The 27507-nt window shown below is 45.3% G+C and overlaps 1 protein-coding gene across 1 annotated transcript in view; it reads right to left on the reverse strand.

Moving 5' to 3' along the window:
• The window catches only part of CEP63 (centrosomal protein 63), a 1157239-nt gene that overhangs the window by 509661 nt on the left and 620071 nt on the right, over positions 1-27507 (reverse strand). The window contains exon 9 of the mRNA XM_069618054.1: positions 19979-20125. Coding sequence (XP_069474155.1) covers positions 19979-20125 — 147 coding nt within the window. The remainder of the gene's footprint in view (positions 1-19978; positions 20126-27507) is intronic.

The raw sequence follows: 27507 nt of genomic DNA on the forward strand, positions 1-27507 counted from the left end.
AGAATTCTACTGTGCGTGCGTGAAACAAACAATTCTCGGCCTTGGCAAACAACTCATTGTTTGAGTCTCATGAGTAAGGTCTTTACATGTTTGATATGTGGTGGTAATGAGGAGAAACACACGAGGATATTGTCAATGTATACCACCACATATTCATCAAGTATGTCACGAAACACTTCATTGATGAAATGTTGAAATGTTGCGGGGGCACTGCGGAGGCCGAACCTCATGACTTGATGTTTGATAATGAGTCCTGAAAGCTGTTTTGCATTCATTGCCCTTACAGACCCAGAGGAGGTGTATGCTCTTTGTGAGTCCAGTTTTGTGAAAATTGCCACGCTTATCTGATCTAGTACCACTGTTATTAACGGCACTGGGTACCTGTTCTTAATCGTGATGGTATTAATGACCCGATAGTTGATGCATGTCCTTAGGTCCACGCCCTTTTTGGGGACAACAAATAAGGGTGCTGCTGCTAGAGACTTAGGATGATGAATAAAGCATGTATGTAAGCAATGTTATAGGGTCTGCTTGAGATGCCTACATTCTGCCTCAGTGAGGGGGTATATCCGGCCACAAGGAATCACGGCTCCCAGTATAAGGTTTATAAAACAATCATAAGACCAATGAGGCGATAGTAATTCTGCCCGTCTACGATCAAAGACATCAGCAAAGGTTTTATAACACTTGGGTACACAAGTTTCCAGGAGTGTGTGGTCATGAATGGAGGAGACAAGCGCCAGGCTAGGAGCCCATGTAATGGGACCCGCCTCAGCCGAGAAGGAACAGTAGACTGATGTAAATGCAAGATTTCCAGCCACCCAGTCAATCACGTGGTAATTGATGTTTAGACAACTCGCCCAGAAAAAGGCTATCATGCGGTGTATCAATCAGGTCGAAGTGGATACTTTTGTTATGCTATTTCATAGAGACCCAGGTTAATTTGTTGTATGAGCTATTATAGTTCCAAAGGATAATTCATGGCCGTCTACTGCCCAGGCCGTGTTCAGGCCAGGGTTTGGAGACTGGGTTAAGACCAATGGAACGAGCCAGGATTTGATCCATGTAAACCCCAGATTCACCAGAGTCGATGTAGGTCTGTGTTTCCAGCAGTATCTGACTGACCCTCAGGGAGTAAACATACCTCAATACAAAACAGTGGAGTAGAGGGAGTAGCTGCATTAAGGAAGCTGATCCTAACAGGCACGTCCACGTGATTCCCATTAGGGACGGGCCTGGAAGTTTTATAACCTTAGTTTGGGTTTTAGGGAACAATCACAAAGAAAATAATCGGATTGTCCACAATAAAGGTTAGTATTGATGTATGCACCGCACTCCCTTGTGAATATAATTTATGGAGTTAATTGTCAATGTTGGACTTAATGTGTTCGTATTAGAGGTGCAGGGGAGAAATGGCAACCCTGGCATACAGGCCGTAAATATATGCAAAATAAGACAAGAAAGTTCCCATGGTGTGGGAACTCTCGTCCCCTGCATACTGTCTCTGGCCGGAATCCATCCAAACTATTTAATATGAAGTTAAAAATTCACTTCTGAAGCATAGTCTGCTTGTGTAGTGTTAAATCGTAGATATGATTTTTCAATTTTGCAAAAACAGATAAACAGACAAACCTATACAATAAATTATTTTGTTCCACAAATGGTTTTTCTTTTAATGAAGTACCCAACGAGTTTTGAACCGGTATGCTCTTCATCATGGGTTCTTATGTACAAAGTGCAAACTGTTTACTAAATAGCTCATCCAGGCCATTAACTAAATCCCAGATAGATCCAGGGTCTATCATACATTCCAGTAGAGAACATCTGCAGTTTTGAAGAGGAAATTAACGTTGGAAAATGGAACTTAAAAAAGTTTCCTTTGACACCCTACCTGAACCCGAGACACAACAAGATAGAAGGGAGTACCTAGAAATGAAACCTAGGAGTTAATTTCATCCACAGGTGGACAATCCTGTGATTGATATGTTTAAACTTATTACAACCAAAGATTTGAGGAAGATTGCTTACAACCCACAGACGCGTACCAACCTACGCAGACATCAGATACGACTACTTAAGGAACTTGTGGAATACCTTTCAATCGTTATGACACCCACGGACAAAGGGGGAGGACTTGTGATAATGGACACTGCATTCCACAATCAAAGTTGTCTGGAACTGCTACAAGACACTATAACTTATCTAGAACTAGACCATGATCCCACTGCAGCAATAATGTCCCTTATCCCGGACACCGTTGCAAAGGCGCAGGAACTAGAGTGGATAACACCACACACTGGAGAATTCCTCATTAACAAACATCCTATCATTCCTGTGTTTTATGCACTCCCTAAGATACATAAGAATTCCATTGCCCCACCATTTAGACCAATAGTGGCTGGGTTGGACAGCACATTCAACCCTCTAGCAACATACCTTGATGTTTCACTACAATCATGGTTCTATCGACCTCCACGTACTTCAATGATACATCTCATTTCCTACAACTACTTGGAGACTATTATATTTTCACTAGACGTCACCAGCCTATATACTTCGATTCCACAAGGGGAAGGCATATAAGCATTAGAATGGTTTCTCCTGAACCATGAAGATGTGACTATCAACAAAATACTTGTGATTGAATTTATCAACATCATTCTCTACAACTACCATCGGTACGAAGGTATATATTTTCTACAGATCGCGGGAACATCCATGGGATCACCTGTGGCCCCTACTTATGCAAACATCTACATGTACCACTTTGCGATGACCCATATCCCCGACAATGCACGCAGGGGGCACAAAATATTCTTCTGGAAAAGATACATTGATGACGTTTTTGCGATCTTGAAAGGCACCAAGACAGAACTATATTAGTTCTACGAATATCTCAACCAATGCCATGAACGCATTAAATTCACATTAGAGGTGGGCGGACCATCTCTATATTTTTTGGATGTCATGATGACCTACAATAATAATAAGTTGAACACCACCATATACCGTAAACCCACAGATATGAACAAAACCTTACATTTCTGGAGCTTCCATCCCAACCACCTCAAAGAGAGTCTCCCATACAGCCAATCCCTGAGACTAAAGAGAATAGTATCAAATACTAACACCTTACAAGGAGAATACAAACTGATATCTGAGAGATTAGGATAAGAGGTTACCCTCCCGAAATCTTGGACAAAGCTATCACAGAGTCAAGAGCCAACCTAGAACAGAACTTTTACAAACCAGACCAAAGAGAGAGAGAGAACAAGAGGCTGATCCACACTTTAAAATGTTCTGCACAGAGCCACCGGGTAGAACAGATCATAAAAAAGAACTGGAACTTCATTAGATTAGACTGTGATGCTGGAAATGCATTGGAGGGACAGGGCCTCAGAATCCTTGTCCTTTATTGCTTTATCATGTGTTCTGACTTGTTTTACACGCAGGAGTTCATGTGGGACTCCTGGCAGTGCGGCTCTTCCTGTATTTGGTTTGGTGAACAGACCCTTGGGAAACACTTATGGCACCCATGGGTGGGAGTACGGCCCTATACTCCTAGTGTATGTTTTTGGGCACCTGTGTGTGGCCCACAGAGCAGGGTACGGGATGGTGGCAGCTCCGTGCTGAATTGACAGGTGCCCTGAGCGCCCTCGATTTTGGGATGCCCAGGCCCTGTCATTGGAATCAGTGGATTCCTGATAGGAAACAAGATGGCCCCTGTGGCCTCTTTCTTTCTATCGCCTGTTACCTTACTTTTCCCGAAGTCCGGGGAAGCCCTGACTCGGTCTTTTCCCCCTGACTGGCTGTTGGGTGGAAGTTCCATATATGGTGTAGTGGTGAAGTCCAAGCCAGACTCGCTGGAGCCTTCCCAATGACTGTATGTTGTGGGTGCGCCCGTGGGGCGGGACCTGGGTGAATGGAGTGTGTGTGTGGCGAATACGCATTCTGTGTTATGGATGTCTAGTCCGAATCCACATTCTGTGTTGCGAGTGTCTGGATGGAGAAAAATGGCCAGAATGCATGGTGCGCCTGATTGGCTGACTGCCTGAATGCCCATCTGAGTCATTGGTTGCCTGAGTGTGACCCAGCAAAGTGAATGGGACATCAACAGTGTATCTGGGGGCCTCTCACTGCTAGAAGTCGCTCAGAAGCTGAAGTTGATACTTGATGCTTACTCTCGAAGGCGAGCCGGAAGAAGAAGGTGAACCGCTGTTCCTTTCCGTGTAATCTGAAAGCTGCTGTGCCTTCAAGAACTGATCCAAGAGAGTACCTGGTAAGGAGACCTCTCCCCAAGCGACGAGGGACCATCGTGCACCAGCTGATCTTTGCCAAAGCTTCCTGACAGAAAGACCTACGAAAGGCTGCCGACCGGAGAAGGGGACCGCTGAGGAGAACGAAGAGAAGCACCGGACAGCCGTCCACCATCGCTGACCGCCGTCGCCGACCAGAGCCGCAGTGCTCCCTTTGCCTAAGAACATTTGATCCATGGACTCCCTTGTTTATCATTGTCGACCGCTTTCGTCCTGTCGGAGAAAGTCAAGGCCGTCGACGACCGAGGAGAATCCGCTGGTGGGTTTCCCGCCACCCGAAAACCTCAGACGCCGACAAAACTACTGAAGCCAGCCGTAGCCACGTTCCCTTCACCGACGCCAACAACTTGACGCCCTTGCTGGGCCAACGTTCTTAACTAACTCTTTGCGGCAACAAACCATCGTTGTCGAGGTGCACCGCATGGCTCCCCTGTTTCAGGACGTTTTCGATCACTCGTCTACGAGCACCGCAAGGACTGAAGCTGCTGCCTCAATGACAACGTTCCCCCTGTCTTCATCTCGACGACCCGTGGCTCCTGCCTGAAAGGGAGTGCGCTCAAGAAGTCCCCGACGAAGAACTCTACAACACAAGGTACATTTGGGATGCAGATCTATAGAAGAAGATAGGACTTTAATAGACAATATCTGGACTGGGCTTGTAGTGCATCTTCATTTACAGGTTGCCCAGGTGGGGGGATCCTCATACAGAACTGTGTCTGGTTGGTAGGGACTCAATATTCTCCCAATTGTCAAACCAACCTGTCTTCCTCCTAAGTCTATGGTTGATATCGTTTTGCTGTGTTGAGTCGTATGCTATTTGAACTGAGTACAGTTGATGCATTTTAATGGAAGCAGAGTAATCGTGGTACCACCTAGAACTGTATATATTTACCATTTTAGAATTGTCAGAGCACAAAGTGTACTATTGTGATATTGTATATAACGTGAACCTTATTTATATTGTTATTGTTATTGTTATTTTGCATTTATATAGCGCCTTATATACCATTGGTATGGTCTGAAGGCGCTGGTAGGTTGAACGCCCTTGGGAACCGAGGTTCGAGTCAGTAGAGAGGGTGAAGAGAGACAAAAGGTGCGTGTGCGCACAAAGTATGTGTGCAGCTGGTGCGGAGTTAATGTGGTAGCTGCTTCTTAGCGGTAGGTGTGGTGGTTGAGAGGTCAGGAGAATGTGTACGCTCCGGCAGAATTAATCCAGCTCGAGAGTGGCTGCGTTAGGCCTGAGGAGAAACGCCTGGCTGGGGGTGTTAAACCAGCGGTGGTTACTTAGAGTGATGGGGAGTGAGCGGGAGATGTTGATATGAGAACAGTTATACCGAATGGTGTCATAGTATCCCCTGTGTTCTATTTGAGTGATGGTGTAAAGAGGAGAGTAGGTGTGAGGTGTGGTATCATATATGTTCATTCGAATGTTCCCGCAAATCAATGCATATTATGTACGTTCCCCACACTCAGCTAATTCCCTACACTCAGCCATTCCGATATACTCGGCCATTCCTACACATTCGGCCATTCCCCACACTCAGCCGTTCCCCCCACTCAGCCGTTCCCCCCACTCAGCCGTTCCCCCCACTCAGCCATTCCCCCCACTCAGCCATTCCCCCCCACTCAGCCATTCCCCCCACTCAGCCATTCCCCCCACTCAGCCATTCCCCCCACTCAGCCATTCCCCCCACTCAGCCATTTCCCCCACTCAGCCATTTCCCCCACTCGGGCATTCCCACACTCGGCCATTCCCACATTCAGCTATTCTCTCCTCCGCCCTCCCATCCTCCACATATTTCTGCCCTTTTCATTCATCAGCTCTCGACACTCGTCCACTCTCGACATTCATCTGAGTCCACGTGCTCATGCGCTCTACAATCATTTGCTCTCTAGACTCATCCGCTCTCCAGTCACATGCGCTTTGCAGACTCCGTGCTCATGTGCTCTACAATCATTTGCTCTCTAGACTCATCTGCTCTCCAGACACATGCGCTTTGCAGACTCATCCGCTATCCAGACTCATCCGCTCTCCAGACTCATGCGCTCTCCAGACCCATCCGCTCTCCAGACCCATCCGCTCTCCAGACCCATCCGCTCTCCAGACCCATCCGCTCTCCAGACTCATCCGCTACTCACATTCATACACTCCCCACACTCATAGCTATCCCGCAGCTCCTGCAGTTTACGGATGAAGTTGAAGTTGAAATTGACTCAAGGTTTTTAATCTGATCATGCCCCAATACTCCTCACCGCAAGCATCTTCGACCCAGACACCCCCAGAAAAACTCAGTTGGTCCCTATATGAACCAATGTTACATGCCATGGCAGTACGTGATGCAGTATTATTTCAAGGAAACTGTTTTAACTAATGTAGTGTGTGGACATTCCTTTGTGGGTGCTTGGGGACTACACTGTACTTATGAACCAGCCTGCATCACCCCCTGAGAAGCTAGGCCTTGATTGCTCGACCATAGCTACCCTATAGAGAATCTTGGCTGGGGTCTTCTGTGCCTCTCCTCTGCCATATAGAGAGCAGGAGTACAGACACCCCCCCTCCATCTTTACATAGATCCATTTCTCAATAAACTGTTCCCAGAACCGCCGACGTTAGCCTACAAGAGACGGGAGAACCTTATGGACTCACTCGTAAAGGCAGAAAGGAATAAATAACCAACCCAAACAGTATTGCATAGAAAGAAATCAGGCGCATTCCCGTGCCTCAACTACCAGCACGGTTCTAATATCATAAAGGGGGATAATATGTGTCACTCCCACACAGGAAAAAAGATCAAACTACGCCATTTTGCCACCTGCAATACTAAGAATGTGATGCATGCCCTCAAGTGCCCTTGCAGCATATTCTATGTAGGTCAGATCATCAGACAAGCAAAAGATCGATGGACAGAACACAAGTTCTACATCAGAACAGCAAATCTCATGTCACCCGTCTACAGACATTTTAAGGAGGCCAGACACACAGTGGCCCAGATGAGGTGCGTGATACTAGAAGTAATCCACCCTCTAAGAAGGGGAGGCGATCTAATGAAAAACTTGCACAAAGGGAACTCTATTGGAATTATAATTTAGACTCCATCAATCCCCTAGGGATGAAAAAAGGAATACTATCTAGGTCCATACCTTCTCCAAGTACAAAGCAAAGAACTACAGGTAAATGGGGTACTAGGTGTGAGCCCCCCCCCCCATATGATGCTACATGATGACAACATGTGTGGCACTCTGCCGTAATATCTGGTGGCATTGCTCTATCCAGCCACCATTTACTGTCATACTGTTATACGTCCTTTGGACCCCTTCACTCACGTGCACACACTTATTTACAGGATACAACACAAGTTTTTACCTGTTCTTCTGGACGCCCAGAGGAATTCATATCTACAGACCTCTTACCCGGGACTAAAGGGTAGTCCAACCCCCATCACAAATACCGTTACTACTACAGTCGTCTGTGATGCTTTCCAATGATGATTAAACTCAGGAATTGGGATCTCAGCCCCGGTAGGTACGTTTATGACCGGTGCTCCGAGAATTAAATATATTAGTGTGTGTGCCTAGTAATTACAGAAACATTATGAAACAGCCCACTCACATTCCATTAATGTCCCTCCCCACAGGGTCCCTGACTCAGAGCCCTGACGAAGGCGGCATCTGCATAGTTCATGCCCGCCGAAACGTGAAGAAGACAGGGAACCCCCGCACAGGACTGGTCCCCAGCTTTGATTTTTTGTCAAACAAGTTCCTTCCACGTAGGCAAAAATATCTTTAACCCCATGACCCTGAAATAACTTTCCATTCCCCTCACTAACCTTATTTGAATTAGGGGTAATTTTGAAACCCCGCTTTCTCCCAGAGTTGAACTAATTCATCAATTATTAGTCTACATTTGGGCCAGAAGAAAGAAATATTATGCTTCTGTGATTGAATAGTTGTTTAAATGTAAAATTCCCAAATTTCTAGTTTGTTTTTAAAGATTTTAACGTATCACCTATTATTCACCACTGTTGACCTAATGTAAAAATGAACACTACTAATGAATTGTAATTGACATTTGTATGGATTTTTCTGCTGTTTTGTTGTTATCCTTTGAAACTGTTATTAGATTTCGTTTCTAGTGAGTAAAACACATCTATTTTCCCTTTTTACTGAGTAAAATAAATATATTGATTAATGCTTTATCTCCCTATGTTTCCTTGACTAATCCTTTGGAACATCTTGGGGCATTGTGGGTGTACCTTCATTAATCTGTCACAGATTTTTAAGTACGGAAACCCGACAACAAGTAAATTGGATAGTTTAAATAATCAATTCTATCCCCTGAACTTAGTTTCTTCCTTTTAGTGTATGCAGGGGCACATTTTCTTGTCGACATCTATAACTCTAGAATGACACCACTACTGAGTGGACCAAACACCAAATGGTCAGAACAAAGACGTCACACATGGATCTCAGATTACACACACCCTAACTGTTTGTTATTTGTTGTAGGTAAGAGATTAACGATGTAACTGATACTGTCTAGCGTGCTATGATATATACACACCTCCATTGGCGGTGAAATGCGAAGTTGTAAACAGGAACAGTCCTGTAAGGTTCAGAGGATACATGTATATGCATCCATGGGCCTCATTACGAGAAGGGCGGTAAGGGGTTAACGGCGCCGGTAAAGGTGCCGGAGCCGCTAACCCCTTACCGCCCTATTACGAGGTCTTCTAGCGGGACCCGCTAAGGACGCCTGGTTTTACCAGGCGTCCTTAGCGGGTCCCGCGAGTAGCCCAGCATGCTAACAACGGGCCCGTCATTAACGGACCCGTTGTTAGCATGCTCCCCTATGGGGTTTCAAATGGGAATGGGGATGGGGATGGACCGGGTCCGGGTTCCCTGAATGGGGAAATACTGGGCCCTCCCCAAGGTCAGAATGGCCCTGTATTTCCCCATTAAGGGAACCCGGACCCGGGCTTGGGGGTAGCCATGCCCTTATTAAGGGCATGGCTACCTCCAAACTCGTAATGAGGCCCCATGTGTTTTAATCATATGCAAGTTGGAACACCAATGGCCATCTTACGCTGTGAACAGGACATGTCAGAATATGCCTTTAATGGGACGTTTGAACTTCTCTGTAACGTCCTAAAGCCTGATCTATCCGCCTTTCACCAGAAGGACCCCTCTCATTATCTAGAGAGACTGCCTTATAAGGCCTTCTCCATTTGGAAACTTTTTCCCCCTTTTTTTCTTTATTTACAGACCCCTTTACAGCCAGCCTTTCCCACAAGAATATCTGTGTGACATAACTTTCCCCACATTAGCTAGTTTCCATAACATAGTGGGCTATTCCCAGTACCGCTGGACATTGATATTGCCCTCTACATACCCGCATCCGACGCAAACCCACTATTTATGCTAATTCCTAGGTCATTAGGACATCCTCTATACACTAATTGTGTTGACCCGTGGACTCTAGCTCATGCCAGTCAGGCTTTATCGGGTTTACACACAACGAAGAATGCAATAAGATACACTCACGAGCATTGCGACGCCATCACTTCAGACGCAAGATCTGTACATAGTAACCATCAGTCCTAGCAATGCGGCTATCGGCTTTTACCGCGTTGCTGCATCTATGCTGGACTTAATCTCGGAGTGTGAGTTATTGTTACCTTTGATCTACATTCTATACACTGCACATTCTAGTGCTATCCAACACATTTTTATTCTAGATGTCATACACGCAACGATTAACCGCTCCAGACAGATGATAGAAGCTTCCCTGCAACACTTAACAGGCGGCAGGCAACACATGCTGCAGTAAGTCCCTCCAGACTCTCAGCCTTCAGTCCCTTTCAATGCCATTTCCATTACTTAGACTCGCTTGCACATATGTCACAGGGCGGACGTTTCTCAACACTACGCATACTGAACTCGATTCATACAGCATTCGATACTCTAGCTCCTGATTAGAAAAACAAGGTTTCACTATGGCGGGAGAGAAGTGCGATGGCAGGCCACTTAAGTAAAGAAATGGGCATTACTTAATCTTACCCCTCCGAGGAAACGCCAAAGATCGTCACCTACTCCTTCAAGAGACTCTTTAGATCTGTACCCCAATTCCAGGGGTCTAGAAAGTAGGCCCTCTCTGTCCCTCCTTAAGCCTCTATCTCTGCCAGCCCCGCCCTTTACCCACAAACAAGTCTATTGCAGTAGCACCCGCATAAGGGTTCGGGACCACGCACAGGCTGCAATGTGACCAGTATGGGTACCCACCATGAGCCCAGTAAAGGACAATTAGGCTCTCTGGCTACAAAATCCAGCAATAGGTCTACATGGAACAAGGAAGATTCTGCTGGGAGTGTACCCACAATTTCATTGGTGGAAACCGACCTTGAAGATCGGTACCTAGATAATAGAGCTACCAATCCACTTGAAGATAAGCCGCTTATGGAGTCTGGCCCACAACCACCATATGGCCGCCCAGAGTCTGAGGAAAATGCTAAACTATCAGAGGACCAACATCCCCACTCATGTCACACATCTAAACAAACGAAACCACAAACACAGGATCCATTTACTCATATATCCATCGTCACGATCGCTATGGCCCCTTTCATGAAGCTTTACAAAGCTATTCATGAAACTTTAGCTGACCACACCACCTTGTTAGCAATGCTACACACAAAAATGATTTGTGGAGGGGTACATCACGGCTGAAAAGCCGACATCTAGACAGGACGACCCAAGGGGCCATCTAGCACCCTGTAGCTCTCGAAAACCGAACCCCGGGCGAGTACCCAAGAATTCCACGGACACAACAAAGGCCTTGGTCAAAAACCCAGTAGATTTAGCGAGTTTGCCAATGACCACCAGAGCCAGGCAAAAACTGTTAGGGCGAATTCTCATTCTATGGCTAAGTTCCCTATAGAGTCCCCCAGCAGCTATGATGGATTTGTTTCTTTTTACCTGCTAAGAGTGAGAGTCTTTTTCCCTACTCTTAGGCACTTTTGCTATGTGTGTTCTAGGCTATTTTTGTGTTTAATGCCTATGGGATTGACTACTGTCTCCCAGGGCATGTAAAGTCCCCATTGACTTTACTAGTCAAATCTTACAAACTTAACCAGTCCAACCCATCTTACTATGGAGGTACTGGAAAGGGTTAATAGTTTTTCCCTTGGGTTCATTTTCGAGGGGGTACCTTAAAAGTCCCGTTCTCTAAAGTTTCTGGCTGGTGGCAGTGGTTACTACAAAAAATAATCAACCACGAATATTATCCTATGGGATTTTCCCATTGTTCGAGGCTAAACTTTTACTGACAGCCTCTAACATACCGCCGGTTTAATTTATTAACTTTACTCCGGTAGGTTTAATTTGCCAGAACTTTAATATAAATTCTTTCTCGTGTCTTACTCTAAACTCCTAACCCAGGTCGGGGATCCTTTGTTTGCTCTTTTGGCGGGCTTCTGCAAAGAAGCCCTCCTTTCGGCGCCTCTGAGTATGGGGTGGGTCTGTTGTTTGGGAGAGGGAGTAGAACCCCTGGACAGGGTTGCCGCAGCAACTCAGGTCGCACTCTAACCTGATAGGCTGGAGGGTCTCCCACCAAGAAGACCACTCCACTGTGTGAGTGAGAGCTAGGCTGTATGAATGGTCTCATTCTGCATAAAAGCAGGGTCCTTAGGACTGGAAGAGCAAGACTCGCCACTGGAACTACGGAACTGAAGGGGAGAGAAGCCACAGACATCTTCAGCATCTACACCACCGGTGAAGCCCTGCCGAATCGTCTCACCACTTTTCTTCCACACGACGAGAGGAGATATTCTTCGAAAGAGCCTTCTTCCCTTGAGCTGGTGGGAACAACCAGTTCACCCATCGCTTCTCCGGACCTGCCGAATCGACAGTGCCCAGCACTTGGAGACCGGATAGCCAGGTAGCTATCGACCCGGACCGCGATTAAAAGGAGCGCACCTTTTAAACTTCGTTTGGCAGCACCGTGGCTAGTTTCATCCCTGGGTAGTGCAGTGACCCAAACCTTCCTCCACGACGAGAGTCCCTCTTCCTCTGCTGGATCCCTCACACTGCAGGAACTACCAGGAACAACCGCCACCGCAGGAGCCACTTCTTCACGTTTAAGGTACATTGTTCCGCCAGGCCTCCCTTTTCCCGTGGTAGCCCTAAAGGTGTTTCAAATCCTTTATCTACTGGTTGGGTTGGCCGCCCTCTCTCTTAACTTTGTCTTTCACCTCGCATCTACCTTTTCAACATTCGTTTACAAAAGACTTGACTGCGGGTACAAGAACACTTTTGCTCCTAAGCTCTTGGTCCTGTACCACTGACTCTGGCTCAGGCCTATTGACTCTGGCTGATTTGTTAGATCTGCTCTCAGTAGATTGATTTTCAATAAGAAACGTGTTGATGCACCTGAATCTTCTAAACCCCTCTTCCTTCCTACCGTTTTAACTTGTGGAGTGCCATTTTGCTCAGTTTTCATTCACTTATCTTTCTGCTAAAGTGTCACTGTGCATTACTTGTTCACAAAACTTCAGGGAAGTGTTGCTAGGGGGTGTCTGAAGATATTTCGGTTTAACTTGTGCTTTCCCTCCCTTTCGTTAAATTGATTTGTAGTTGGTTTTCACTGTGCCGCTTTGCTCAATTTTCACTCTACCGCAAACTTGTCTACAATTGAATAGGGAGTTGTATATAATTTTCCTTGACTAAACTTAACTTACTTTATCAACTGTGATTTATGTGTTGAACTATATGTGTATAGAATAAATATATTCTCTTTTGATACAAAGCTTTGGTCAGTGTTTCCTTGTACCATAGTAGTGTGATACCTATTTTGTAAACCCTGAATACTGCTCATCTCCCTCTTGAGATAAGTCTGAATGCTCAGCCACAGCTACCCACTAAATCTTTGTGGTACAGACTGATACCAAAGGGGATTTATTGCTCTCAACTGTAGTCCTAATCTGGTGTAGTGCTCCCTAAGGGAACTGCACTGGATTCTGCCTAACAAAAACCAACTAACGGTAACAGCCCAAATGACGGGGACAATGCCTCCCCTCTTCCCTTTAAGAGACTCAAAGCGGCCTGTGGTGAGATTAGGAAGTCACGTAGAGACTTGCAGAAAGGAGAGACAGTGCCGCTCATTGTAAATCCGGACCAAAGTGCTCCAGACCAGATTTACCCTCTCTTTGGGAAACCACGGAAAGGAACCCCCACATTAAAGTCGGAGACTTAATCTTCGATAAAGAAGGACTGATTCTAAAAAACACCCCAAAAAACGGCCTGATCCACCGAAAGCTACGATGCTGGGGAAATCACCCGATGATTTCACGACCCAAGATACTATCTACCTGGAATCCCCCTTCAAGAAAGGATCTGGACACACATTACATCAGCCAAATTCATACCTCTTGAACTTATCGGTTTACTCAGTGGAAATAAATGAAGCCGATCTTCCATCCCCTGAAATGGGAGCCTCTCTATCGCCAAGGTCGACGGCCGATGAGAAGCTGAGACTTCCTGGTCCACCATCCATTCCGAATGTGGAATCATCAATCATCTTTTGAAGGCTCACCAATATTAACATTATCTGAAAAACGTGAAAGACTGATCTCCAAATTTCAAAATCAATCGTCAGAGGGCCTTAATTCAAACAAAAAATGTCAGCCTAGGAAGCATTCCGAGATCGTCTACTGCTATCGCCACAGAGTAACAAAGCTCAAAGGCAACATCACAACCAAAAAGATAATATACCACTAATTAGGGAAAATAATAAAATAAGAACGCAGTCTCTAAGGACAGGCCATAGTAACAAAAAGAAGGTCCTGCCCACGTCAGACAAATATAGGGACAACAAGGAAATTAAGTCATAAGTAACCACTCTGAAACACCCCCCCTAGTCTGAAGAAAGTGCACCACAGATGCCTCAGACTGGAGAGAGTCATCGATAAGGGGACAGGCTTATCCTCAACCGGAAAAACTTAGTCGGCCTATGCCATCTGATTCCACGCCTTAAACACCACTCAACTGATGACATTGCAATAATTGAATTTCGACGAGAGTCTCAAGCCGATCTTGTTAACATTCATCTATATTCAGTGGCGACAAAGAACCTCATCCTAACTGTGGCACCTAACCTTTTTAGCTGTGGGATTTGATATTACCAAACTATCGACAAAGACCCTTCACTCGGAAAACTCAAAGAAGAGTAAAGGTACTGAAGACAAACAGAACTCAAAACAGCCAAGGGATGGGACGCCTACAATCAAGTGCATCCAGAACAACGATAGTAGGAGAGCAGATCAATCCCTTAAGAGGCCTAAAATTAACTTCACCCTGGCGATCGATAGAGAGGAAAGAAAGGCATTGTCTACAACAGCTCAGAGTAGAACAGTGACTTTGAGAACCTCAGATTCAGTGGACCCCTGAGCATGGCTCCCCGGGGTCTTAGCAGCTAAAAAGAAGAACTAGCAAAGAAAGGACAAAACCAGGGCTTCCAACTCACATCACCTGGCTTCATGAAACACAAGGGGATTTGCCCATTTAACCCAACAGGACTCTTTACCATGGAATCAACTGGACATGGCTTGCTTACAGGAGACCTGGCTTCAGTGGAACCTTCCCTTGATCACAGCCCTGGTTGACCCGGCTATTGGAGGGCTAACAGGTAGACCTAGGGCGCGGCTTTTAACTTTAATAAATGTACTGTCGGGATTTGACATTGTAGGAAGGGTTAACCCGTCCCCTTACATACAACACACAATTCTACAAAAAGCAGATAAGTCAGGCAATAAAGGGCCTCCTGGGCAGAGCCATTTATCCATACTTAATATCTACTGGAACGACTCAGATGTTGAGCCGACAGTTATGTTGGAAAAAATTGCGGACGCAATCAATGTGGGCCTTGCATATGAAAACTCCTCTACCATCATATGCAGAGATTTCAACATGCCCGCTTATGGTATGTATAACAACATACCAGAGGACAGAGGGATTTCAACTAGCTTGAAGAGTAAGATCCGACTCTGGTACAAATTTGTAAAAAATCATGACCTGCACATGACCAAGGGACACTTCGAACAAGATAACCAGTTTCATGCAACATGGAAAAGGGGAGGCTTGCCCTCAATCATAGATTACATCTTTGTTTCTTGAGAGATTACTTCGCTAATAACAGCTATGGATGTGACTGTAACAGACAAAAGCAATCATAACTGGTTGAAACTAACTTGGACTGCTTTCTCCTCTATTACCCATGTAAAATCGAAAGCTTCAGTGACAGCGAGTAGTCAAGGAAATCGTCTGAGGATGAATCCAACGAAAAACGATCAATTTGCTATGGCCCTAACTAACGCTACGAGATGGCCCTCGACTGATAACCCTGAAGGAATAACAGACTATACACGCCTGCTGGTGTGTTACAGGTCAAAGAAAACCCAAGGATGGGCCTCTGACAAGCTAGTATATGAGCATATCGACGACGCGACCCTTGTACAGAAACGTAAGGAGATGAGGAAAGCCATACGATCTATAAGGGCACTGCCGAATACGTCTTAAGAGATTCAATTGAAACAAATGAAGTCCTCCTACAGAACCTGGTTCAAAAATCATAAAGCCACCCTCATACAAAAGGATGAGGAAAGCATGTTGGCAGCAATTAAGGAAAAATCGTCAGCTCAAATGTGGATGCTCTTAAGAGCCCCATCTCAAAAACAACAGTGCCTTCAAGCCACAGGAGTCACGGAAGCAGCTTGGTCTAAATTTTACCTAAAGCTTTATGAGGACCCTAATAAAGATACTAAGCAAGAACCCTGAGGCCAGGAGGATTGGATCCTACCATATGATCTAGAGTTTCTAACTACAAAGATAACTAGACTTCACACCTCAAACGCACCAGGACCGGATGGGATCTCAAATAAAATGTTGAAAATATACCTGGAACAATGGGCCAGGCTGCTGGACACAATACTCCAAGAAATTGCGAAGAGAAAAGTGATCCCTAAATTGTGAAAGACCGCCAACATCATTCAGATTTTAAAAATTGAGTAAGATCTAAGCAATAGGCCTATAGCCCTCCTCGACTTCATGGGAAAATGATACGCTTCCCTACTATTGAAAAGAATGACCCAATAGTTAGAATGTAATGCTCTACAGGATACATTTCAAGCTGGCTTTGTAAAGGGCCTGGGAACGATCCCCCCCCAGCATTTATCAACTCCTTGTTAAAAGCTAAAGTCTTGACATCCAACATCAAAATCCACTTGGCATTTGTGGGCTTCTCCAAAGCTTTTGATAGCCTAAACAGAACATTGCTTTGGCAGAAACTGATGGAGAAAAACTGTCCGGGCGACCAACTCGATCAAATAATAGGTCTCCACTCGAACACCATCATTAGAGTACGTCGCACAACAGTGGGCGAATTGAGTAAAAACATTCAAACGCATCGATGAGTAAAGCAAGGGTGTGCTCTAGCACCAGCTCTATACAACTTTTACATCTCTGATCTTAGTCAGCACATGGCAGCAATTCGATGTTTTCCACCTTAACTGGGTCACACAACTATAAACCATATACTCTATGCTGATGATCTTGTCCTTCTAGACCTTACGGAAATAGAGTCTCCGTCAACTTAAAAAAATATACAATGCAGAACCACCTACAGATTAATAAAAAAAATGAAAATACTTACCCTGAAGAGGCCACCTGAAGGGATCAAAGCAACATTTCAAATGGCATTTGAATAAAGAAGAGATTCCAAAGGTCCAGTCATGCATCTACTTGGGAATAATGATCTCTTGCAGCAGAGTGGAATCACTAGCAATAAAGGTCAGAACTTTCACAAGTCAAGCATTGATTCTAAAAAGAAAATACTGCAAATTCTTCCTGATCCCAATCATTGAATTCTACAGAACAAAGGTTGTTCCAACGCTGACATATGGCGCCGAAGAACTTATCAATCTACCACCAAAATGGCTAACCCTAACCCGGAAGGCACCAGGTGGGCGAGGCTTGCTAAGTGGAGAAAAAGAGCGGCAACCTGGAAGGAACCAGGTAGGCGGGGCTTAGGCCAGGTGACCTAGATCCAGCTGCACCTGCTGCCCATCTGCAAAGGAAAAGAGGCTGTAAATCTCCTCAAGTAAGGAAAAACAGCAGCAACCAAGAAGGCACCAGATGGGCGGGCTTGCTAAGTGGGGACAAAGAGAGGCAACCTGGAAGGCACCAGGTGGGCGGGGTTTAGGCCAAATGACCTAGATCCACCTGCACTTGCTCCACATCTGCAAAGGAAAGGAAGCTGGAGGGCTCCTTAAGCAGGGAAAAAGAGCGGCAACCAGGAAGGCACCAGGTGTGCAGGGCTTGCTAAGTGGGGAAAAAGAGCGCCAACCTGGAAGGCACCAGGTGGGTGGGGCTTAGGTCAGGTGACCTAGATCCACCTGCACCTGCTCCCCAGCTCCCCATATGAACACTAACTCACAAACACATTCTCCCTTGTATTACTGCATGGCCATCCTACAATCTACAGATGTATTTGTGGGATTGTAATTGTTTATTTGAACAGCGCTTATACACAAGTGAAGTCCTTCAAGGTGGGAAGGGAGCAAGGGGATGCAGTAGTCATTCTTAGGCCTTGAGGTTTCTGAATGATCTATCAAAAAAGTAACTAGCATACTGGGCCTGACAGCATTCCTCCTAGTACCAGTGCATGAAGGGTTTTCAGGCGCAACCAAACTAGGGAGGGGAGACAAAGGGGGGGGGGCATGACAGAAATTACTAGCCTAGTAAATTCAGGTAATGCAAGTGTACAGACGGAAGTGCAAGGGAGGGGGGAGGGCACAAGTGCGCCCAGTCCAGCAGGATCCTTGGTTAAGTGCAGAGAGTTTACCCCTCTAAAGGGACGTATGCTGAAAGAGCAGTAGTGCTGAACATAGTGCAGAGGCCCTGAGGCAGGTGCAAAGACTGGCGGGGAAGCCTGAGACCGGTGAGGCTCTGGAGGTGAGCCAGGCGGCCAGTCAGCAAAAACTGAACAGAGTTAGGGAAGAGTAGGAGTGAGACAAGAGAGAAAAAGAGGAGTTTAGCAGGGGAGAGGGAGCAAGGAAGAGAGGAAGAGAGGAGAACTTAAGGAGCTCCGGCTCAAGGAGGAGAGAGGCCAGGAGGCTGTTCCAGAGGGAGGCACCTGCAGAGGATAAAGACCTACCCCCCCAAATATCTGCTTGGCAAAACGGCTCACTCGCAAAGAGTTGGAGGATGACGAGCAGAGGGCTCTAGAAGGAAAGTATTTAGGAAGAGAGTGTTGTAGATAGTACGAGACCCGGCCCCAGAAAGCCTTGTGGACTATGCAGAGGGTCTTGAACTTGATCCTAGCAGCCACGGGGAGCCATTGGAGGGATTTCAGCGCCAGGGAGATGGAGTCCATGGGCTTGAGGCCAAGGATAAGTCTTGTGGTTCTGTTCTGGATGAGTTGTAACGGACGGAGAGTAGAAGTAGGAAGATTGAGAAAGAGGCTGTTGTAGTAGTCCAGCCTAGAGAGAACCAGCGCTCTGGAGACGGTGAGCCTTTGGGGCAAAGTGAGAAAAGATAGAATACATTTGAGCAGGCACAGCTGGTAGTGGGACTTTTTGGAGATGTCAGAGATGTGAGAAGAGGAGGAGAGAGTGGAGACGAAAAGGACCCCCACATGTTTTGCCTCACTAGCAGGTGAGGGCGCAGGGCCAAGGGAGGCTGGCCATTAAAAAATTGGGAAAGCAGGAGCAGGTGTCCCAATGAGGACGATCTCTGTCTTACTGGCATTGAGGCAGAGATCATTAACAGCAAACCAAGACTGAATTGCGGACAGTCAGGAATGAGCGAGGAGGAGGAAGAGGCAGAGGGTAGCCTGAAAGAGAGCTATGTGTCATCCGCATAACACTGAAAGTTAGAGGTGAAGGTAGAGATCCTGTGGCCCAGAGGGGCCATGTAGGCATTGAAGAACCAATGGGATAGGTTAGATCCCCGGGGTACACCACAAGTAGAGAAAGAGAGTGGTAGAGGAGAGAAAGGACCCAAGTTCCACCTGGGAAGGACAGTCAGAGAAAGAAGGCAAGCCACCCCAGTGCCAGATCTGTGATGCCAAGGGTATCACGGAGACAGGAGATCTGGATGTTGTGTTTTACTGTGTCGAAGGCAGACAAGAGCTCGAGAGGTATGAGAACAGAAGGAGAGTTAGAGTCAAGATTTGAGAGCAGGTCTTCATGGGTGTTCAGAAGAGCAGTTTCCATACCTCTGGATGCGCTAAAGCCTTAATACCTTTCTATGATCAAAATGTACTTCTAGTACGGTCGTTGCCTACACCGGGCATCAATAAGAAACCAAACTTTACCACAAAGTGTAGAATAATTAAACAATGTAAAATCTTTTTAAGGAAATCCACATTAATCACATTCCACCTTCACCTCAGCATTTTATAGGGCAGCCAATTACATTACTTTAAAGGACAGTGTCCTATTTTCACACACAAGTGTGGCGTTAGTTGGTCTGATATGTGTGGTTCCCACGCAGGTGCTTTTGTTCACAGCCCATTTGCATAATTCATAAGCCCTATCCATGCACAACATGACAAAGGTTTATTACTGAGGCCTAAATCATTACCACGTTCAACCATCCATTATTGAGATTACCTGCCATTCAGGTGTGTCATCTCCACGCGCAGACTCTGCTCGGTTCTGTGGCTCAGGTCCAGCTGGGACATAACCTGCTCCAAATCTGCCCGACCATGGGTTGCACCATCTGAGGCCTGTTTGTTTTGCAGACTTTCCTCCAGAGACCTGTTGGCAGATGCAGTGAGTATCCGTTTTAAAAAGACAAACCAACAATGTTTTGGGTACAATGATATTTTTCTTTATATACGTTTATTTGCACAGGTTAAAAAAAAGGCTACACTTTGCACATTCGTCCCACTAAATGTATACTAAAGGTTTGAGATGAAGAAATGGAGGCAAAATAAGAATGTAATCCATGAAGTACTATGCGTTGAAATGAGTTTAGGGTTTTCATCATTGGTGATCTCACTGGCTGTCACAATTGCTGTTTTTATCAAAGGGGCCTGCCTTGTTTTCACAGAATCGCATCATGTATTCAAATCTCTTATTTAAGCACCGCATATCTGACCTAATACAGAGGTTCTGGCATTTATTATGGTGCAACTCAATCACTAGAACCCGTGGTATTTATTTGGACACAAGGTAGGTACGTAGGATGGTGATCACTACTAATTCCTTCCAAATATTTTCTTCACAATTTCTCTCTTCATATTATGCAGGAACCAATGGACACAATTTTTTTGAAGTTACAAGCTACTAGCCATCCATAAAAAGTCACTTGCCACCTCAATTCTACACATACACTGCACACTATTTATTTCTCGCCAACAGTCAATTATCACTAGCCAATGACTAGTGGCAACTGCAAGGTTTGTGTTCTACAGGAATAACTTATTTACTCTATGGACAGAGGCAAAAGAAAATGGGGATACTGCATTACAGGAACGTATTTTATGTTACATATATCCAAAGGTTTTAAACTCAATTGTTTGTATGAAACATTAGGTTACCACATTCCGCACCATAAAGGGAAAAAGCATCACTTTAGAAGTTGATCACATGGCTCCATGTCACCATATTTCCAGTCCTTGACTTTCATTCAATAAACTAATTTATTCTGGGAGTTCAAGGCAAGGTCATCTTTAAATTAACAAGTATGCAAATACGCAATAATGATGTACAAGAGGAAATATGTAATATGTACACAATATGTGGTCAATTCCAGAAGATGTCCTCCGATCGATCAGTATGGGACAATTATTTATTTATTGGACATTTGATCTATACACAAGTGTTTCCAAGCGCCACAAGACAGAAAACTGGTTCAAGGGGGTACAGAGGAAAAAACAATGACGGTCCTAGTAGGCTTTGTGACATTCGGACTGTGCAAGTGCAGTCACAAAAAGTGCAAGGGGAGTGAAGGTCAGGGCTCAATGGCTAAGAGAAGGGCAGGGGGGCACCCTCATTAAACCCCTGCCTAAATTCTCTGAGGCGGCCAGGGAAAGGCAGACGCTTCCTGATCCAGACCATTGAGGCGTTGTACTGAGGGAGGATCACCTGGGAGGAGACAAGGCCCAGGGTGGTGAGAATATCCCGTGGGATGAGAGGCTGTATTTATCCTTTAAAAGAGAGAACCTTTTAAAGTTGCCAAAGCATGTAAGGCCTATTGTCGTTATGATGTGTCTGAACCCCATATAAAATCTGTGGCTATGGGCACCAGTGACATAAAATTTGAACAAACCCTAATAACAGAAAGACAATCCTCCTAACTCCCAAAGGTTTAATGGAAGGCCATTTAAAAATGTTCCCTTAAATAGAATGCCTTGATCTTTATCAATGAATTCAAGTAAACAGTTACCAAAAAGACCTGATTTTGTGGAGGACTACAAGTCCCACAATCCTATAAGTACTGGGACGAGGAAGAGGGCTGAAGAGGCATGTTGCAGCAGTAGTCAAGCAATTAAGCCTGATCGCCCACACCTGAGGGAAGCTGAGAGACTTGAAAGGCAACTTCAGAAGGAGCTGGAACTGTGGCTGGAGTGTATGCAGCAAGAGGAAGAAAGCACAGTGTTGACAATCCAGGCAGAAGTGGGGGACCCGAAGGGACGCTGGGACTCTGATACAGCAAATTTCACCTGCTTGTCCTGTGAGGGTCCTGTTTCACCAAACTCTGATATGTAGTTGGAATACTATGCAGCAGATAAGTAGACCCACATGGTGAACTTTTGTAGAAATTGTTCAAAGTTGAGAGTTGTTGTAGTAGAAGTGCTGTGAAGTCATCCTGACTGATACCTAACGTGACTTTTAATCTTATAAAGAAAGAGATACTTAGGGCCTCATTACACGGACGGCGGTGGACCAAGGTGCTATTAGCACCTTGGTCCATGCCGGTAAAATACCGGCACCGCCTTGGAGGAAAGGGGAATTACCGCCCTGTTCCAAGGTTGGTGGGGCGGTAATTCCCCCTTCCCCCATTCCCATTTTTGCCCCATAGGGCATAATGGGAATGGGGAAGGTTCTAATTACGGCACCGCAAATTGTGGTACCGTAATTAGCTCCCTGGTCCCTTTGCGGGTTGGTTTTTAACGCCTGCAAAAAGCAGGCGTTAAAGTCTCCAACCCGCAAAGGGACCTCGTAGTAAGGCGGTAAGGGTTAACGGTCACCGGTACCATTAACGGTGACTGTTAACCCTTACCGCCGTCCGTGTAATGAGGCCCTAAGTGTTAACCAAGAACTGTGTTTCATTAACATTTGCAGAAGTTATATTTACTTTAACCTAACAGAGAACTGTAGTATTTCTTCTTGGACAGCTAGAAGTTGTGGCAAAGCATTGTGGCTAGGAATAACATTGATGCTGTTTTGCGGAGTGGAAAAATCTGTTTTTCTCCAAGAAGAGAGATTTTTCTGTTTGAACTTTGGTTAACAGAACTTTACTTTGACATTGATGGAGCCAAGAACTGAATTGAGACTATTACAAACCCGGATCTTCTTGTTTTCTTTTGATTGAACATTGGAGCTGAATTAATCTCGAAACCTGGGGTTACCAAGAGAGACTGACTATCATTGTTGATGTTAATATGAGTTGCCATATATTACTTCATGTATTTTATGTTTAAATGTGAGGGCCAGATTTCCTGTGTTAGAATGTTTGCCTTTAGTTTTAATAGGCGGGGAAATCCTCTTCTCGTCAGAGTAGGGATAGTGAGGTGTTTGATAAAATCTTTGATTTAATAAAATGGCATATTTTGAGAAATCATCCAAGAGTTGTCCACCTCACAATTCTGACCCCTCAGGCCATCAAACATATTACATAGATAAAGGAAAGTAAAGTCTTAACCAATCACACATTCAAATTAGAATACTTCTAGATTAACAAACACAAGAATGTTTACACTTCATGAACAAAATGTACAAAGTAATTGTTGGCATTTAGGATTATATATCGATATCCATGCAGCGTGTAGGCAAATCTTAAGAGCTGGACTCTCTAAAAAAAGACTATAAAAAGAAGGATGGATGTGTTTTTCTTTAGATGCCAGATTCTTTCAAATGTTCACACCTCTGTATTGAAAAAAGTGGCATTTGCATGTATTGGTGGCCATACGCCTCTGCAAATAACATGCTGGCTGGCTCCCTTGCATACATTATTGATCCTTTTATCACCAAGCAGAGCCCCCCCCCCACCCCCTCCATCCTGAAAGATAGCGACATATACCATTTAGTGGTTTGTCTAATAAATGATTATGTTAAGAACCCGGTTGTTAGTTGTGTGAGGAACTCATGGTGACAACAGTAAAGACAGACACAAGTGATCACGGTTCAAGGGTGTTTATTAAACTGTAAATGCATGGTGGAAAAACACCTAACCTAAATCTAAGATGGAAGCAAGCGCTGACCATCAGATAAAAAATAAAGCAGTCCTTGTAGCGTCTTGTCAAAGTAAAAAAGGCATACTAAAAAAGAAAAACTATTGCCAATTCCTTACAACTAATTACAGAAAGAGTGTGGGATAGGGTATTCAAATAAAGGAAATGGTGTTCACAAAATAATAAGTCAGGATGTGATAGCCTTGAGGTCTCCCTTGCCCATATTTTTAGCACAGGACAAGGTGGGACTTTGGATCACAGTACACGCTCGAGCCTTCCCACCAAGAGCTAACAGTTCCATATCAGCTACCAGGTTCTTCGATGGTTAAGTCTCTTTTCAATAAAAGTCTCTCTCCTTCGAGGCCTGATGCTCTCAACAAACCAACACAAAGTTCCGTTCTACGAACACATGGGTGATGGCTTCACCCCTGGGTCCCCCTCTTCTGGGCGTAGATCCCTCAGAAGTTTTATTCAACAAATGAACAAGACAGTTACTTTCTCAGTGAACTTTGGGTGATAACTTTTAATCCCTGGATCTCCCTCGGTCAGGCTCGGACCCCAGATGACAAGGGGGACACTTTCCTTCCCCTTGTCTCGCAATATTTCTCGCTTTCACAAATCTTAATGGCCTTTTTAACAGTTTTTCGTGCTTTGCCCTTGGTTGTTGGCTTCCCTCTGCCGGGTTCACGCTCGGCGAATTTTGGTTGTCGTCTTCCCTCTGCTGAGTTGACTCTCGCCGACCTTTACAGACAATTCCCCACAGGACTTTAGACTTTGTCCTTTTTCATTAGCATCCCTCTGCCGGGTTCACTCTTGCACATCTTTACAAAACATAGTTTGTGTACTAATTTTCACCATGCAGGATTCACTTCCCTTAGCTTTTACAATTATCTGCCGGTCAAAGACTTTCGAGGGTACAGAGGATATTACAATACCCCTGTATGACCACTTTGAACTTTCTTCGCCTCTTCCCAGGGCCTTCTGGTTACAGCACTCTTTACTGTTGGGTAATCGCCAAGAGTTTCCTGCATGAGCACCCATGTGGTGCCGGACTCCCCTGTTGCTGGTTTTCCCCCTCCTTCGTTACTAAGATCTTTAGCTTCTCAAAGTTCAACGTAGCCTTCGACTACTTTTCGTTTGGCACATTTCGGTTTCTTATCGACACTCCCCTCGACTCACCGGCTGTGATGAACAGCTTGGCTTTCTTTCTCCTTGGAGTCAAGGTTGGTACCACAGAGACAAGCGTCTCTCCCCAGCTTGGTAATCAGCGGAGAAGGTTCTCATGTACCGTTGACATCTGTTGCAATACAGTTGGATATTGTTTGCAGACTTATCATTGCCTCTGTGGAGATTCCACAGGCCTTGTTCGGAAAGGGCAAGGTTGACTCTCTCGTTACCCTCTCGGTCTGTGCCGTCTTTCTCCGCCTCTTGAACTGCTGTGCTGAGTTCGCTCTTATATAGTGCTGTATGCCTTGCTCTTCCTTTGCTCTTGTGCTCCACCTTTTATCCCTGTGGGGAAGGGAAAGGGCCTGTGTGATTCTGGTCAATTGCCTGACTTTGCTTGACCCTGGTATTGGGACACGTAAGGTAAACGGGTCTGTTGTTAGTCTGTTGTCTTTCGCGTTGTGCAAAAGTGTTTGTGTGGAAAAAGGGGGCAGAGCAGTGTTTTGGAATATCCTACATGGTAGGATGGGGAAAGGTGTTCAAAGAAGAGGGATAACGCGTCTCACCCATCGGTGTCCCACTCCCCAAGAACCCCCCATCCAGGTGATCCTCCCTCACTGGTCCACCCCCAGCAACTGGATCCAATAGTGATGGCCGTTCCCTGGTGTTAGGAAAGATTCCCAATTATGTGTAATATTCCCTCCAGTTGTGAACCCCCCAACTTTTTGCTGATGTTTTACCAGAGGAGCCCAGCCTTCTGCTGCACTTCTCTGGGCTTTTCGCTCACTTCTTATGGGGAAACGCACATGCCCTTAAAGGGATGGTCTAGTAAAAAAATGTATTTAAAAAATAGATAGGCAACATAAAAAAAAAATACCAGCATTCTCCGTTTTAAAACTTCCTATGTAAAATTTTGAGCTATTCAAGCTCAGAATTCGCAAAAGCAAGCACATGGGCGCATCCATTTTGTGAAATGGAGGCCCTCCTGTGCTGGCTTTTGCAGCACTAATGAAGGAAAAGCCAGCCAGCTGTAGTAAACAAAGGCTACCTCTGGGTGGCTTTCCCTTCATTAGTGCTGTAGGCGGAGGACGGGGACCGGAGACCAGAACAGGAAAAAGCTGCAGCTGAATCTGGAGGAGCCTGGAAAACTTAGAAATAAAACCGCAGCTTTGAAAACATTGTATTTATGTTTGCGGTCGCTTTTGAAGCGACCGCAAACATAAATACAACGTTATTGTGTTGGAAAACGCTGCGGTTTTTCTTTCCAAGTTTCTCAGGCTCCTCCGGCTCGGAGGAGCCTGAGAAACTTGGAAAGAAAACCGCAGCGTTTACCAACACAACCGCGTGTGTTTCTGCCTGCTGTGGCTATCACTTTGGGTCTCCGGTGCTCCCAAGGGAGCACCGGAGACCCAAAGTGAAAACCACAGCAGGCAGAAACACACGCGGTTATGTTTACATGCCGCTTAGTGTTTCTACCTGCAGCTGATTTCCCATTTGGGGCTCTCGGGCTCCCCGTGGGGAGGCCGAGAGACCCAAATAGGAAATGCTAAATGTTGCCTTGTCTGCCTAAATCTGCTTTATTAACGTTATTGTGTTGGAAAACGCTGCGGTTTTTCTTTCCAAGTTTCTCAGGCTCCTCCGGCTCGGAGGAGCCTGAGAAACTTGGAAAGAAAAACCGCAGCGTTTTCCAACACAACCACGTTGTTTCTGCCTGATTCTGCTTTACCGTTTTCCAACACAATAACGTTGTATTTATGTTTGCGGTCGCTTCAAAAGTGACCGCAAACATAAATACAATGTTTTTAAAGCTGCGGTTTTATTTCTAAGTTTTCCGGGCTCCTCCAGCCCGGAAAACTTAGAAAAAACAACGCAGCTAGTGCTTATTTTTTTTAAAAAAAAATAAATAGCACCTACCAAGATTCAGCTGCAGCTTTCCTGCTCTGGTCTCCGGTCCCCGTCCTACGCCTACAGCACTAATGAAGGGAAAGCCACCCAGCGGTAGCCTTTGTTTACTACAGCTGGCTGTCTTTTCCTTCATTAGTGCCGCAAAAGCAAAAGCCAGCACAGGAGGGCCTCCATTTCACAAAATGGATGCGCCCATGTGCTTGCTTTTGCGAATTTTGAGCTGGAATAGCTCAAAATTTTACATAGGACGTTTTAAAACGGAGAATGCTAGTATTTTTTTTTTTATGTTGCCTATCTATTTTTTAAATAAATTATTTTACTAGACCATCCCTTTAAGACAGTCAGTACTGAGAGACTTTGTTTCCATTAGTCCTTTCCAATGTTGCAACTTTTCTGCAACATGTAACAAGTATACAATGTACCTTCCAGTACAGTACACTTGGGTCTATTAGTCATTTCCAAAGGCCCTAGATACTCTCGAAGGATTTTTTTAGGAGAAGTGCTGATGTGCCTTGGACAGGGCTGGTGGCAGCTTATCATTTCGCATATTTTTAACACTTTCCTGTCAGGTAAACCGCGATTATAGGTGGCCTGGCTCCAAAATGGCCATGCCATGAGGTTCTTTGTCCTGTCCTTTGGCCATCTTGCCCCTTCACCTTCAGCCGACCCGGA

Source organism: Ambystoma mexicanum, chromosome 10 (assembly GCF_040938575.1).
Source record: "Ambystoma mexicanum isolate Mex_15411 chromosome 10, UKY_AmexF1_1, whole genome shotgun sequence".
Classification (NCBI taxonomy): domain Eukaryota; kingdom Metazoa; phylum Chordata; class Amphibia; order Caudata; family Ambystomatidae; genus Ambystoma; species Ambystoma mexicanum.